Genomic DNA, 15202 nt, shown 5'->3' with positions numbered 1-15202 from the left:
CCCCCGGCTCCCGCCCGGGCTCCGGGGGTGGCGGGCAGGGGCAGCCCCTCGTGAGGGGCGGGGTGGAGGCCTGCGGCCCTGAGGGTGAGATGGCGGCTGTGAGGGAGGCCCAGCAGCCCACCTCTGGACACGGGGACGGGCCTAGGGAAGGGCCCTGTGGCGCTGCTGCCCTGGTGGGGGGCAGGCACCCACCTCACACCCCCACGCCATGCCTGTAGCCCAGTGAGGGTTGCCACGCTGCCGCCGTCTTCCATGTTTCACAGCCCGGCTGCGGCACCCTGCTCACGACCACCGCCGGGCTGAGCTCGGCGGGGGCAGAGGCGGTTTGTACCATCTCAGGGAGATAAAAAGGACCTCAGCGCACATTCAAGCAGCCGCTGGATTGTCCTGACTTGTCCTGCCCCACCGCTGGCTCCCGAGGGCTCGTTACAGCCGGCTGGGACCTACCGGCGTTCCTGCCGTGCCGCACGTCCCAGGGAGACGCTCCCAGCGCCTTCGCTGCCCTGGCAGGTATTGCCACCCCGTGTCACCCAGCCTGGGGTACACGAGCTGCTGTAGGAAAGTTTTCCATGGTTTCTTTGTGTCCCGCCTGCTGCATCCTCTTAGTAGCGGCAATAATACTTTAAAGCAATGACAAATAAACTTTTAAAAGTGAAAAGCTTCTTTTATCAAAGTAAACAGCTCTCTTGGTGGTATATTCAGGCACGTGGCACGTAGCCGGTTGTGCGACTGGAAGTTGACAGAAGTAAGATCTGGGTCTTGCGTGCAGAAGAAAACCTACCCCGTGAGTCACATCTACCTGCATCTCCACAACAGCCCCATTTGTAAGCAGAAAAGTAATTCTGAGTTTTAAAATACAAATCTGAAGGGGGAGAATCTGAACTCAGTATCATTCACAAGAGCGAAACACAGCACAGCAAGCACCCAGTGGCCAAAAAATAGTAGCAGGGTCTTGAGCGTGTTTTCCCTTTTGAGTCAGACTCGGAATTATTAAACAATTCAGTTTGTGCGGGTCAGGTTTGAGATGTTGACAACCACCCACGTGCACCGACACACAAGGACTGCAGCCTACCCCGAGGCTCGCTGTCCTCCGTCCGAGGTGTGATCTCAGGAGAAAAGCCCCTGTGAGCTACCACACCGCTAATGCTGCCACGGTGGACTCGGGTAAGAGTAACTGTGCAACTGGAATGGTTTCTTACTTACCAAGGTGCTATCTACGGGGCACAGCCACACCAAACAGGTGCGCTTCCCTTTGTGCTTTTCGTCCTGCAGTGGGGTAAGAGAAATGCCTGGGAGGAGGTGAGCTCGCATCTACCTCAAACTGTTTGTGGGAAATGGGGTGAAATGGAAAACGGTGAGGTTTTTGGAGGAAGAAAGCCCAACCAAGCCTTGCCAGCCTGTAAAGAAGTCCTGAATGGGGACTATTGCCATCTGCAGCCTGGAACAAATATTTATCTACAAGAGGGGGCTCCGCGTATTTTTTTTTTCTGAGCCAGTTTTCCTCTGCAGCTTCCCGCCTGCCAGATCGACCGCCGATTCCCCCCCAGGAAAACTAAAGACTGAAGCAAGAAATGAGAATGACCTCAAAGAAAGGCCAAATACTCCCCCACTCCCTGAAAATGGGAGAACAAAGGAGGAACTTTTATCGTGGTAGGGGGTTTGCCCAAGGACTGATAGATCTCCAGACGTCCTGGAGAGCTGCTGCACTCACAGCACATCTCTCCTGCCTGCAGCCTGCTGGGAAGACGGATCCCGCTCCGCAGCTTGTAAAGACTTTGCTTGGAATAATTTTGAGGGTGCGAGTAAAGCTGTGTGGTCTGAGAGGGGGTCAGTGCCCGGCGCCATTCCATCGACCGCCTCCCAAGCGTGGTACTGCTCCTGGTACACCCCTTCATGCGGAAGGAAATTCGTACCAAAAGCAAATTGACATCTACAGCTCCCTCTGTTCTACAGAAATAGCTGCCTGTAAACACAGCTGCGAAAAAGCCTCCTAGCTCCAGTATCTTTAGATATATCACTTCTTTTTTGCCCATTTAGAAAGGAAAAAAAAACACCAACCTAGCATTTTCACCATATTGTCTGCTGAAGCTCCTGACGCGTGCTAGCCATGCGAAGGAGCCAGGCTCCCGGCTCTGCCTTAAAGCTCCTCCAAAGTCTATGTCTCCCCCCAGCCATCTTTTTACCACTTTTTTTTCCCCTAAGAGGAAAAAGCAGACGGGTTTCTCTTCCGTACTACCCCACATAGGACAATTTGGCCAACAAACGCTGCAGATTTGGCGAGCCTGAGCAAGTGCCAGCTGGATTCACGCCCTTCCTACTGCCTCTGGTTCCCCTCTGTTTCATTTTTCTTCCTATTTTTCCAGCTAGCTTTATTAGCACCTGGGAACTGATGTATGACTGCAGGCAGCTTGAGTTTATAGTGCTGAGCTCTTGTTTCGGAGCATCACCGACTCTTTTTCCAGTCCCACCAGTCTCTTGTGTACCTGGCACAGCAGAGGTGCTCATAACCAGTAGAGGGGAGGCCAGAAGTGTTGGTAAACTTCAGAAAATAGGGTAAAGGATTGGGGTGTCACTGGAAAAGGACTCTTTTCCTGCAGGAATTGTTTGAGGAAGCTTTTGGCCCATTCACTGCCCTAAAATCTGACGGTTCCAGCACTGTTGTGACGTGTTGGGGGTTAGATCCTGCTTGGAGGGGACAAACTGGGAAGGAGAAGAGCAGTTCAGAGGGTAGGGTTCAGCCTCTCGCAACCTCGAACCTGTGAAAGACGGCCCTTTCCAGCTCATTTTGGAGGCTCCAGCACGCTGTGGGCGCCTGCTTTCACCCAGCATGGCATAGCAGCACCTACCTCTTTGGGCTTCTCCCACTTTTCCCCCTCCTACTGATCCCCTTCCAACACCCTCCAGGCAAAAAACCAAAACCAACAAACCGTTAAAAAAAAATAAATAAAAAAAAAAAAAGCCAGCTCTGCTTGGAGCTTTCCCAGTTCCTTCTCCTGCCTGGGCCCAGCTCTCAGCAAACATCTCTGCCCTCGGGGGCACGACTGAGCGCAAAATAAAGCAAATACCACCCAAGATCAGGCAAGTCCACGCCAGGCACTGGCACGCGAGTGGGATGAGTCACCTCCTGCCTGCTCTGCCTACACCCGGCAGCTTCCCAGACCCGCAAACATCCACCCCCGGCTCCAAGCCCAGCTCGGGCAGCCTTGACCGTGGCATCCCCCTGCCACAACGCAAGCTGATGCTCGCCCTTGAAATCCTTCCTGTGCTGGGTCTGTCCCCTCCGCGGTGGCAGAGATACCACCTGCCCAGTCCCTCGCTGCGAGTAAGCCCCGGAGCACCAAAATATTTCCCTTTCGGATGGTTAAACCGCCCCGAAGAGCATCCTACCTCTCCATGCGACGGGCTGTGCTTCCCTCTCGGCTCTTTGCAGCTGGGAAAACACCCTTTCACCCCAGCCCCGCTCTCCCCGCTTAATTCTTTTTTGACTTGCACCCACGCCGCTCCTCTCTTTTCCTAGGAATGCAAGCATTTCACCGCATTTTAAACACACGGGGCCAGATCCAGGCCAAGACGCCACGCGGGTAGCATCGCTAACTCCCGCCAGCCCAGGAGCTGAGAGTTCAAGCAACGATTTTCTCGGCTCCACCGCCCTCTGCGGGTTTGCGCCACCATTTCCAGCCAGATCCCGGGGAAAACAATGGCCAGTCTCCCGGCTCTGCAGGAAACCGAGGGCCTCGCACCGAATCCTGTGAGTAGAAAGCATCTTGATTCAATCTGAGCGAGAAAACACAGTTAAAACAGCAAGAGGGAAATTTTCCTGTCTTATTTATGCAATAGACACGTCCCCTGCACACCACTGGCTCAGCCCTGCCCATCCCGGCAGCAAAACCGCTCTGTATTTCCAAGAGCTCACTACTGATGGGGCAAAACCAGGGGGCTGCAGCCCAAATCCAGCCCCCGATAATGAGCCGGGGCTAATTAGCAAACGAGCACCCAGCACATTGCTCATTTTATGGCCACCAGCCCTCCCAGGAGCCGGGGTGAGGCTCAGCCAGGAGTCTGCAGTCCAGGTCCTGCCTTGCATTTTTTTGGGGCAAGCCTAACGAAGCCATGGAGCATCCGTTCGGGAGTGAACGTTGGCCTGCGGTATGGAGCTGGCAGCATCCAGCCACCACCACGGAGCTATAAATAAGGCCATTTAGAGTGCAACCTGTCCGGCACCCGTACCGCTGGATCCGAGCGCAGCCCGACCAGCCAAAAACTCACCCGGGAGAGGAAGGAAAAGCATCCGGGAAAGACCTCCCTGCTGGGGAGATGTGTGGGGCCGTGCCATAGTGGTGGAAAGCAACCACCCACCCGCAGCGAGAGTGAGGTTTTTGGGCACAAAAGCCTGGTTTTAGCCTCCAAGGGAGGCAGCAGGCGCCAAGCACAGTCTGGGAAAAGCCTCCTCGGCTCAGTTTTGTCAGCACAGGATGGTCTTATTCGTGTGGACGAGGAGAAAGACACAAGCAGGGGACACAAGCCGCTCCCTGCTGTCAGAAAAAACAAGTCGTAAGCAGCTCCAGACCGAGTAAAAAGTATTTATTTCAATTACAATAAGCCTCACATGTAGGGTGAAAAAATAGTTACAAAAAAAATCCCGCCCCATCCCTTCTTTTACATATAAATATTAAAAATCCCTCTACATCTTTGCTTTCTGTCTAGAGCAAGAAGGTGCCCCACGAGACAACATGCAGCACCTGAGCTACTGTCAGTGGTTTCCTCTCAAAACTGGAAAAAGAGTATTAAAAAACCCTCAAGAAAGCCCCTCCCCCCCCATCCTGGCCAGATCTTACACCGGTGCCAAACTGGGCACGGAGGGATGGAAGTTTGGGACTGTGCGGTGATTTCGGGGCTTGCAGCTTCCCGGGCATAGAGCCTGGGCACAGCGGTGAGCAAAGCAGCAGCAGGAACCACCTGCGCTTGTCCAGGGAAGCTTTTGGGCCAAGGAAAAAACAGCTGACCTCTCTTCAGAGGTGACAGGAGGGAAAAACGGGTGCTCCATCCACACTGTCACCACCTTGGTTACATCTTTGGCACGTCAACTTTTCCCTTTGCGCTCTGAAATTAAAGCTAATCCCAGGAGCTGCAGCATCCCGGCAGTGCCTTTCTGCGACCCCGCAGCATCCTCCAGCCCTGTCCCCAGGCCCGCTGTCCCCAATTTCCCTATCAGCATCCTCTGAGGATGGTCCCTCGTGGAGAAACCCGGGATCCGGGACCAGCTAAGTTGTATCCGCAGCTTGGGCAGCCCCATCTGGCTTCCCCGGCCGAGGGACTGTCACCACAGGGTGCTGCACCTACAGCTGCACTGAGTTAAAAAAAAAATTAATAAATATATGAATCTTTTACTAAAAAAAAAAGGCTTTTAAATGCATTTTCCCTGAAATTTTCCAGTGTATTCCACAATGCATGAAAAAAATATATATATTCCCCCCCCCCCTCAAAAAATATGTCTTAAAATATTTTCCATCCTCATGTGCGTATCTTTGGAGAGAGGAAGGTACGTCGGGTGTATTTAGACACGCAGTCAAACCTGCCGGCATCACGGCGTTCCCTTTATCGCCTCCGAAAAAGAGGCATTTTGCTGGGGCAGTGGGTCAGGCTGGAGCGCTGCGTGCGTAAATACAGGGTAGTGCCCACAGACGCACGTGCCTCGACACGTGGCCCGGTCACGGTGGGAAAGGAAAGACCCCCAAATCGAAGTCATTTCACAAACGAGCGAGAGGATGAGGAGTTTTCACAGTGGATCGAACCTTGGACGATACCAGGGGCGCAAGGCGCCGCTCCGGCTGAGAGCTGGGTAGTTCGTTGCACAGAGAAGTGGTTTGAGCCTCTCGAAAGGACGGGGACAATTCAGCTGTTGGCAAGGACGAAGCAACCAGCAGCTGGTTCCCTCAAGCGCTTGCCCGTTACCAGACTTCGCATTTCTTGGGGGGATTCATGGGGGAGCCGAGGGGGCAGCCGAAATGCTCCGCGAACTCTCGGGAGTTGGAGACTGTGCCGATGACGCGGAAACGCGAGGGGCTGTGGGGGTCGGTGATGAGCCCCTCGTGCGAGCTCTCCGGTGTGCGAACTGAACACCACACCTGCAAACAGAGGGCAAGAACCACGAGTGCCGGCGTCTGCAACCACCGGGCCTCGCTCGGTGCCGAATCAGACCTCCCAGCGTGCGTGACCAATACATCTCAAGCTCCAGCTTTCTCTCGCTATTTAACCAGCGCCACCCTGATCCCGTTCGCCATCCACCACACAGCACCTCTGGAGAGCTCAGTTTTGCCATCACACCCTCCCAACACCATCTGGGCGTGCCTCCGCCCCTCTAAAACCTGTGTGTCCACCCTCCCTGCTCACCGCTAAGTGACCTACCTGGGCGAAGCCAACGAAGAAGAGCTGGTGGTTGGTGAGGCCGAGAGTTGGGAGGGTTTCCTCATCCCCGTTCTTTTTCAGCCAGTTTTGATATGCCTGGAGACCAGGGAGCACAGCAGGCTCAGGGGATGACAACGATCCCACCACACCGTGCCTCCCCACTGCATCTGCCGAGCCCCATGACCCTACCCGGTAGGCAGCTTTGAGGCCACCGTTGTCAGCGATGTTCTCCCCGAGGGTGTGCTTGCCGTTGACGGCCTCACCGTTGATGGTGTAGTTGCCGTACTGCTCCACCATGCACGCTGTCTGCCGCTTGAAGGCCTCCACCGAGGAGTTGTTCCACCAGGGACGCAGGTTGCCATCCTTGTCATATTCCCGGCCTGCCGAAAACACAGCGAGTCCTTCATCACCCTGCCAGCCACCCCTCCAGCAGCCCACCCGCCTGGCGCTGGCCATACCTTGGTCATCGAAGGCATGTGTCAACTCATGGCCCACCACCACGCCGATCCCACCAAAATTCAGCGACCTGCAGGAGGGCAACGCTGAGATTTAGAGAGCAGTCGCTGCTCCCCACAGCCATGAAAATTAGCCTCAAATTTTGGGACAGGAGGAAATTTGGGAATCCTGTCCTCCCTGTTTTCCCTAGGCTCTTACTTGGGAGACGCACGGGTGTAAAAAGGGGCCTGGAGGATGCCGGCAGGGAAGACGATCTCGTTCTTGGTGGGAGAGTAGTATGCGTTAACTGTTGGAGGTGTCATACTCCACCTGCAGGGACACAGACGGGGCCAATGTGGCAGCACAAAGCCATCGCTGATGTTTGCTCCGACACAATCTGCTTATCACTGTGCAAAGCCATGAGCCCAAATTTAACTCCCCAAAACCAGCATGGTCTGGTGGACACCAAATCCCAGTGTTCCAGATATTTTGATATTCCCTGTTGACCACAACAGGGAAGCAGAGCAGAGGACTTACTGGTCCCGGTTTGGTGGTTTCCGGAGCTGGTCGGCGGTGACCCTGGCTGAGAAGTTGTAGAACTGCATGACGTTCTCAAAGTAGAGGTCAGACACGGCCTCGTACTGCAAAAGAGCAAGGCATGAGCAGCGCACAGTGATCGCGTGGCCCCGCTTCTCCCTCCACGGTCATGATTGAGCCTCTGGAGCCAGCTGAGTTACAGCCACTCTTGTTTGTCCTCCCCTCCAACATCTGCAGAGTCTTGGGAGGGCAATGAATCACCGTGATGGAAACCACTCCTCTTCCCAAGCATGGGTCCCGAGAGCCCCAGCCACCCCAGAACCAGCCCGCAGCTCTCTGGAAAGTCCCCAGAGAGTGGCCAAGGTCACCAGCGAGACCCTTCTGGAGGAAAACTAGAGCTCCAGGCTGCCCTGAGGCCGTGGTGATGGGCACATGTCCTGCATATGCTAGTGGAGGGGGGAATAGGACACCCAGGGGACATATCTGACCAACTCACATCATTAAAAACCTTATCCAGCTCCTTGGGGTCCATGATGAACTTGGGGTAGCCGATCATGTTGTAGATGGCATCTGCCTGGGGGGTGACAAGGTCCAAAGTGCTTTTGGTGCCAGCGACAGAAGGACGTGCTTGCCCAGCTCCACCACCTTCCGCCATCACCCCCTCCTCCCCAGCGCTGCTGCCAGCGCCTCACCTTCTCTTTGGCAGATTTCCTCGTCTCTTCGTCCATCCACTGCAGGGTCTCCAGGCTTTCCTCGAAAGCTGTTTTAATCTCCGCGATCATTTCCTCTGCCTAGACAAAACAAGGCAGCGCAACGTCAGCCCAGAGCGCCAGCTTCCCACCCTAGAGAGGAGTTCAAGGACCCTTCATACTGGTGGGAAGGAAGAGGCCAACATGGCATGCGGACCGGTGAAAAACCCAGTGATCGGAGATGCAGTGAACAGAAGGTGTGCAGAGAAACACTGGCTGCCCCAACCATCCACCATCGTGGTGGCTCGCATGCTGCTCGCTTGGGGACGTACCACCTGCTTGCTGTCCTCGGCGAAGGTGGCCTTGACGAACATGGCTCCCAGGGCAAAGCCCAGGTTGTTGTCTGTGTCGCTGATGCAAAATTTCCAGCGCGGGAGGCAGGTCTGCTTGGGGGAGAGAGGTGGTCACCAGTGGTGGCATGGCCAAAATCCTCCACCTTCCAACCCCTTTGACCCACCGGGATGTGGGATTCACATCCATCCCCCTGCGCCAGAGCTGCCACCCCAAAACCTGCCCCACAGCTCTAGTTTTTGGATGCAACGTGATGAGAACTTTGCTTAAAAAGCTGTCACCATTTTAATGGTGATTTGGGGGCGTTGGGGGCTCCTCCCTCACCTTCTTTGTCCCATACATCACTTCCATGAATTTTTCCTCGGCATCCTGGAAGCGCTGGTCGAGGAAGGGGCTGGTTTTCCGCACCAGGTTCCAGATCATGTAGTTGTTGAGGAGACTGTGGCAAGAGGCGGTGAGGGGGCAGCAGGACACACCTGCCCGCCCCGGGCACCCCTCCGTGTGGGCTGGGGACTCTCACCATTTATCAGTGGCCAGGATGAGGTCGGAGACCTGCTCCAGGTACTCCTTGGCGTAGACCACGACGGGCTCCGACTCGTTGAGCTCCACAGGGTAGAAGACCGTGGAGAGAAAGGGCATCCAGTCCACGGCCGGCGCTAGCTCCTGCAAAAGCCATGCTGCTGCTACAGACCCAAAAAACCCTCGGAGAGGGGTGGCAGCCGCTTCCCGAGCTGGAAGCCGCTGCATCAGCCCCTGTTTGAGGGATTCAGCTGATTTTGCAGAGACCGCTTCCCATAACAGCGGCATCCTCCAAAGGTCGGAGGGGAATAAACAATTTCCTCCCACAAAGGAAAAGAAAGTGGGGCGGGTGTCAAAAATGTTGACACAACACATTAGAACCCCTTTGGGGACACAGGGAGGTGACCGGGTTGACGTCCGCAGCCGGACCGCAGCCCTGGGGGTGGTCCGGCGGCTGGGAGGAGCGGGTCAGGGTGGGATTTCCCCAAGGAGGACATGGGCCAAGCTATTGCACAAGAGCTTCCCAGGCGGTGTCAGCCAGCACTGGGCTTCCTCAGAGGAGCTGTGTCACCTCTACCCATCCATCCCACTTCCCAAACCATGGCAGAGTGGAGAGGCTCGCCAACTTCATCCCTACCTTCAGGTCTCCAGCTGTCATTTTATGATAGATGACCTCCTCATCCCGGTGTTTCTCCTGCGGGATGGTGATGTTGGCTAACGCCGTCTCGAAATCCAAGATCTGCTGCATCTGCTGCCGCGTCGACTCCTCATCGGTGCCTCCCAGGAACATCCCCAGCTGCACCATGTAGTTCAGGTACCCAGCGAGCACCTACGTGGTGGGATGGGGTGGATCAGCGTGGTGGGCGCCATCCACCCACCGCACCTCCCGGCCACGCCAGATTTCCCCCACCAACATTACCTTCTCGTTCTCTGTCTTGTTCAGGTAGTAGTCCCGCGACGGCAGGCCTAACCCCGACTGATCCACCTGGATGACGTTGCTGTTGGAGTTTTTGGAGTCGGCGCTGACGTAAACGGAGAAGAAGGGCGAGGTGCGGTAATGCGCTGTCACCTCCCGCAGCGTCGCGTTGAAGTTGTCCCCTGCGCAGGGACCTGTGATGTTCCAGCCACCCAGCTGGGGAGAGACAGCAACCAGCTTTTGGGTAAGGAATGACTACCTGGAGTTACTTAAATATCCTCCAATACCCATCCTGGGGGGAAACATCTTGCAATGGGGATAAAAAGCTCAGGAGAGGCAAGACCTGCCTATAAATCCTATAAATCCCTTCCTTTTTCTGCCTGCTGGCCCTGGGGGATGCTTTTCCCCAGGAAGCACTGGGAATGGGGTCTGGAAGGTGCTGGGACTTCCCATAAATGAGGTTTTTTTTCCTCCCATTTTACAGCTGCCCGGGGAAGGCAGCTTTGCGACGAGGAAAAGGGATGAACCTTTTGGATGAGCTCCATGAGCGGGGTGGCGCGCAGCTCCTCGATCTTGCTCTCGTTCATGCAGGCTTGGTAGTAACGCTGCGCCTTGCGCTCCGCCTCGCTCGACACGTTGGCCGTGGTGTTTTCTGCAGGAAATACCCAGAGGAGCTCACAGGGGGTCCCCGGGGACAGACATCCATCCCCGGGGGCTGCCAATGCACGCCAGACCCTCCACCCTTCCACCAGAGAAACATTCAGCCCCATTTTGGGCAAATCCAGGCTCCAAAAAGGCACTGAGGATTGCCCCGCCGGTCCCCTCTGCGACCGCAAGAGCATCCCACGGCCCCCAGCCCTTCCTGGCCTCCTGCCTCCATCTCCTCTCCCACCCGCAGCGACTGCTCCGGCTCTTTGGAGCAGAAAGATAAAGAAAGAAAAAACAAAAAGCATTTTTCCAGCAGCTCTGATGTTCCCAGCATCATCCAGCTGCCCCGCGCTGCCCTTGCCCCCGTGCTGGCGCTCTCCAGCTCTATATTATTTATTCCTGCGAGAAGGAACAATAAACCCATTTTTCTCCTCCGCCTCCAAAACCATCCTTTTATTTCCCCCTCCCCCTAAACTTCTGCTTCCCCAGAGGTTTAGTGGTTTTGTTGTTTTTTGGGTTTTTATTTTATTTTCCTCATGACACAGCTTGCACCTTTGGCTTCCCAGCTGTGTGGTTTTATTAACTAAAGGTCCCTCGGCTCCGAGGAATTCAAGGAAATGCCGAGCGCGACCGCTTGGCTGGAGGCCCGGTCCCTTCTCCTGGTAAAACCAGCACCAGATTTCTGCGGGAAGAGCCGGGGATGAAGCCGTTCCCGCGCCACCCCCCTTCTCCTGAAAGACAACACTCTTCCCAAACCTTCTCTTTTCAGATAATCAGCCCCGGCGCAGTGGAAAGTGCTGATAAGGAGCCAGTTGTTTGCTCAAAGCTTGAACAAACCGTCCCCGTCGGTTGCTCGGATAAGCTGCCCCGCTTCGGTGTTCGCACGCAGAGGCTAAGCCCAGGATCCTCCCTCCGCTGGGGGAGTTTCGGCCCCTAAAAATGGCCAGATTGGCAGCCAGCGCCCCAAAAAGGCTGCTCACAAAGGCTGGAAGCTATAGCAGGAGGGAAAAACCATCTCCTTGGGGTGACATTGGGGTGTTACAGTCTCTGGATGCAGTCTGGGGTGCGATTCCTGAATGTCAGAGCTCCTGGGAACGCCGCCATGGGGTTTTTGGAGTCGAGGCCGGGACCCTTCCCCTACTCGGCACCAAAGAGCGGCATCACCGCGGTCAAAAATCCCATGGGCATCCAGGAGAGCAAACACAGCCAGGATCTGCTTCCCAATGTCCTTGCAGCACGTGCGTCATGGATTCGTTTGACGAATCCATGGGGTTTAAGTCCAACCTTATGTCCTCGCAGGCATGTCTTTGGCATCCCCTGGACCCAACGGGATTCCTTGGCCCCGCAGGGGTCCCACCGCTCCCGTGTACTCACCCAGCAGATGCTTCATGATGGCCTGGTTGTGCTCCCAGAGGTTGTTGAAGGTGCCCCAGCGCGAGTGGCCATCGGGGAGGGGGTTGGCCTTGATCCAGCCCCCACAGGCGTAGCTGAAAAAGTCCTCGCAGGGATTCACCGCCCGGTCCAGCGAGCTGAGGATGGAGCTGGTGACGGAGATGCAGGCTTCCGACAGGCACACAGCAGGAGACCCTGGGAGCAGGAACGACAGGTTCAAGCTCCTCCACCACGGCACGATGAGCTGCACCAAGGAGCATCCTGCCCCACGATGAAGGATCTGGGCAAATATCCCATCTGGTGCCCAAGCATCCCACCCTCTACCTTCACATCCTGCTCCAGGGCAAGCGATACGAACCAGCATTGCATCCCATGCCTGAGCATCCTGCCCGATCTTCCCGTCCCAGGGCGATGGACGCAGGCAAGCATCTCATCCTCCGCCCAAGCATCCTGCCCAGTGCCTGAGCATCCCACCCTGGGGTGAAGGATGTGGGCAAGCATCCCACCCTGTGCCCGAGCATCAAACTTTGGGGTAAAGGATCAGACGAGCATCCCTTCCTGTGCCTGAGCATCTCGCCCTGGGGCAAGGGATGCAGGCAAACACCCTGCCTTGTGCCCGAGCATCCCACCCTGGGGTGAGGGATGCAGGCAAGTATCCTATCCCATGCCTGAGCATGCTGCCCCATGGCAAGGGATGCAGGCAAACACCCCGCCTTACGCCCAAGCATCACACCCCACCCCTCAACATCCTGCCTGGTACCCAAGAATCCCGCCCTGGGGCAAGGGATGCGGGTGAACATCCCATACCGCATCCGAGCATCCCGTCCCAGGGAACCCCCCAGCAACCCACCCTGCTTGAACATGTAGGATCCCTGCGCGGTGCTAAGACTTACGGGCTCTGTACTGGAAGATGAGACCCAGCAGACACGCCGCCAGCACAGCCGCCAGCACCCCCACCAGCACCACCAGCTGCTTCTCGGTGCGCGTCCGCTCAGCCCAGCACCCCGGGCTGCTCCTCGAGCCGCGGAAATTCACCTGCGGGCAAAAGCAGCAACATTTCCCCACCGTCGGGAAAAACCCACTGATGCATCCCCCATTTCGCTTCCTACAGCCCACGGCATGAATTTGGCCCCCGGTGAGGAATCCGGCGCAGTTCGGGCTGGGAAAGGCGGCAGCTGCCTTCCAGAAACCAGCCAGGAAGGGCGGCACAATGGCAGGAAAGGGAGCAGGGCGAGCGTTTCGCCAGGCTCACCTGCTACTCTCTGCCACCCGAACCTCTCCTCGAGCACGGCTGTACCCCCCGGGGTGGTCCCCGTCCCCACTGCTGGCGCTGGGACAGGGTGGGGGCCACGATGGCATCGGGAAGTGCCGTAACAGGATACTCCCGCTCGGCCGAAAAACATCCCCAGGAAACATCCCGATGTGACGGCGAGTGAAGATGACCCCACCAGGGAAAGCAAAAACACAGCGGAGTCCTGATTTTTGGGGCGGAAAACACCATTTTGGGCAGAGACCGATGGGGCTGGGAGCGGGGCCGGCACCGAGAGCATCGCTCCGGCCTCAAATCTTTCCCGGTGAGGCCGGACGCCGGCAGCCGTGGGGGTTTTTTTCTCACCACCCGTGGCCCTTTTTAAGCCGCTTTCCCGCTGCTTGGGGAGGAATTAACCTAATCCCCTTTTGTGCGGGGACAAAGCTCCCACCGCCACGATAATTGCTCGCCCCGGCCGCGCCAGAAAGGGGTTTGGCCGGCAGAAAAACTGGGCTCTGGGGCGTTGCAAACAGCCGAGCCATGATCCAGCCCCGCAGACTCTCCCGTTGCCGGCTCTGGGTGCAGGAGGGAGGGGAGCAAAGGGCAGCGGGAACCAACACAGCTCTGCCCACGCCGGACTTTGCCCCACGGAAAGGCTGTTCCCAGGCAGAAAACCCTTCTGCGACCTCCTCTGCTGCTTGCCAGGACCTAAAATCCCCTTTTTCCCCCGCCTAAAACACACATGAAACCCTACCTGGAAGCCGTTGGGGTACCCATCGCCTTCACCGATGGAGTCCAGGGGGTCTTCATCGTCCAGCGTCGCCCGCTTGTAGGTCGACATCTGCACAGGGAGATCGGCAAACGGAGGTGCTGAGTGACTCGGGGTCGAGGAAGAGGAGGAGGAAGGAGGGCGAGGAAGGAATACGCACCCTCTAAAGCCGCCTCCTCCTCCGGGGAGCTAAATCCCGAATGGCTCCGGGGTAGTAAAGCGCTAAACAAACGCCGGAGGAAGGTTATGGAAAGAAACGCAGCCGGAGCCAAAAGCTGAGCGAAGCCCGAACCCGCCTCGCTTTCCCCCGGGGCCGGGTTGTGCAACCTCCCCTTCAGCCTGGAATAAAGCCGGTTCCTCCTCCAACGGCTCCCGGCCCCGAATCGGGGTGAAGAACACCCCCTGCCCTGCGCCAGGGCACCCCGCTGCGCCAGGGACCGGAGAACGGCTGGTAGCGGAGAAAATGCCTTTTCACCCCGAAACTACCGGCTCGCTCGCGCTCCACGCCCTCTCTGTGCACCGTGCGCACCCCGAAACACCCCGTGGTGTCCCCGGCTCTTATCCCACCCCCCAGCAGAAAAACAAGGGGAACCCTCCCCGGTTGGCAGCCGGCCCTTATCGTGCCGCCGCCGCCGCTGTTTCCTTCCCCCCCTGGCACAGCCCTGCCACCCAGCCGGATTGTCTCCCCGTTGGGAAAAACAACCCTCCACCCGCCGCCGAGGGGCTGAGCACCCCAAAACCCACCCTGACCCCCGCCACCGATGGGCCGAGCGGCGCCGGTCACATCCCTTCACCCCCCAACACAGCGCAGGGCGGAGGTTTGCACCCATCTGGGTGTCCCCATCCCGCTGCCAGCGTCCCCAAAGGGACACCCAGGTGATCCAACCCAGCACAGCCGTGCCTCAGTTTCCCCTGGCAAGACGGCACACGCAACGAGCGCGCCAGTTCTCAGCCCCGGCTCCCCAAACGGCATTCCCAAACCTCCCCTGGCATAATTCATAACGAATCCCGTCCTTTCCCCGGATCCCAGCTCACAGCCTGGGTTTAATTAGCCACAAAACCCACTTGGGGAAGAAAAAGGGTTAAAATAAAAAGGCAGTTTCCCTCCTCCAGGGCTGCAAAAAGCTCAGTTTCCAGCCCCAAAATCTCCCTCAGGTGCCCCTTCAAGCGGCAAACCGCTGGGGAGAGGGAGGAGGAAGCTTTAACTGCAAGATTTTATCGCCGGTGAAATCTGATTTTATATTCTATTTTTTTCCACCCCCCTTCACTTTTCCCCATTGTTTTTGTACTTT

At 56.8% G+C, this 15202-nt stretch overlaps 1 protein-coding gene across 1 annotated transcript; it reads right to left on the bottom strand.

The window, feature by feature from the left end:
* Nucleotides 1-5684: 5684 nt before the first annotated feature.
* On the bottom strand, nucleotides 5685-13982 carry ECE1 (endothelin converting enzyme 1). Its single transcript, XM_009888341.1, has 17 exons — nucleotides 13896-13982; nucleotides 12786-12927; nucleotides 11875-12087; nucleotides 10380-10504; nucleotides 9856-10068; nucleotides 9574-9765; nucleotides 8938-9080; nucleotides 8742-8856; nucleotides 8399-8509; nucleotides 8070-8168; nucleotides 7874-7951; nucleotides 7378-7481; nucleotides 7060-7170; nucleotides 6864-6931; nucleotides 6595-6785; nucleotides 6406-6501; nucleotides 5685-6125 (listed from the first exon to the last, which is right to left on the bottom strand). Exons 1-17 carry the CDS (start codon nucleotides 13980-13982, stop codon nucleotides 5949-5951), a joined length of 2265 nt encoding a protein of 754 aa, XP_009886643.1. The 3' UTR covers nucleotides 5685-5948.
* Nucleotides 13983-15202: the final 1220 nt, after the last annotated feature.

This window comes from Charadrius vociferus, unplaced genomic scaffold (assembly GCF_000708025.1).
Source record: "Charadrius vociferus isolate BGI_N301 unplaced genomic scaffold, ASM70802v2 scaffold107, whole genome shotgun sequence".
Taxonomy (NCBI): domain Eukaryota; kingdom Metazoa; phylum Chordata; class Aves; order Charadriiformes; family Charadriidae; genus Charadrius; species Charadrius vociferus.
The sequence above is the reverse complement of the archived record's forward strand: the minus strand, read 5'-3'. Positions and strand labels throughout refer to the sequence as shown.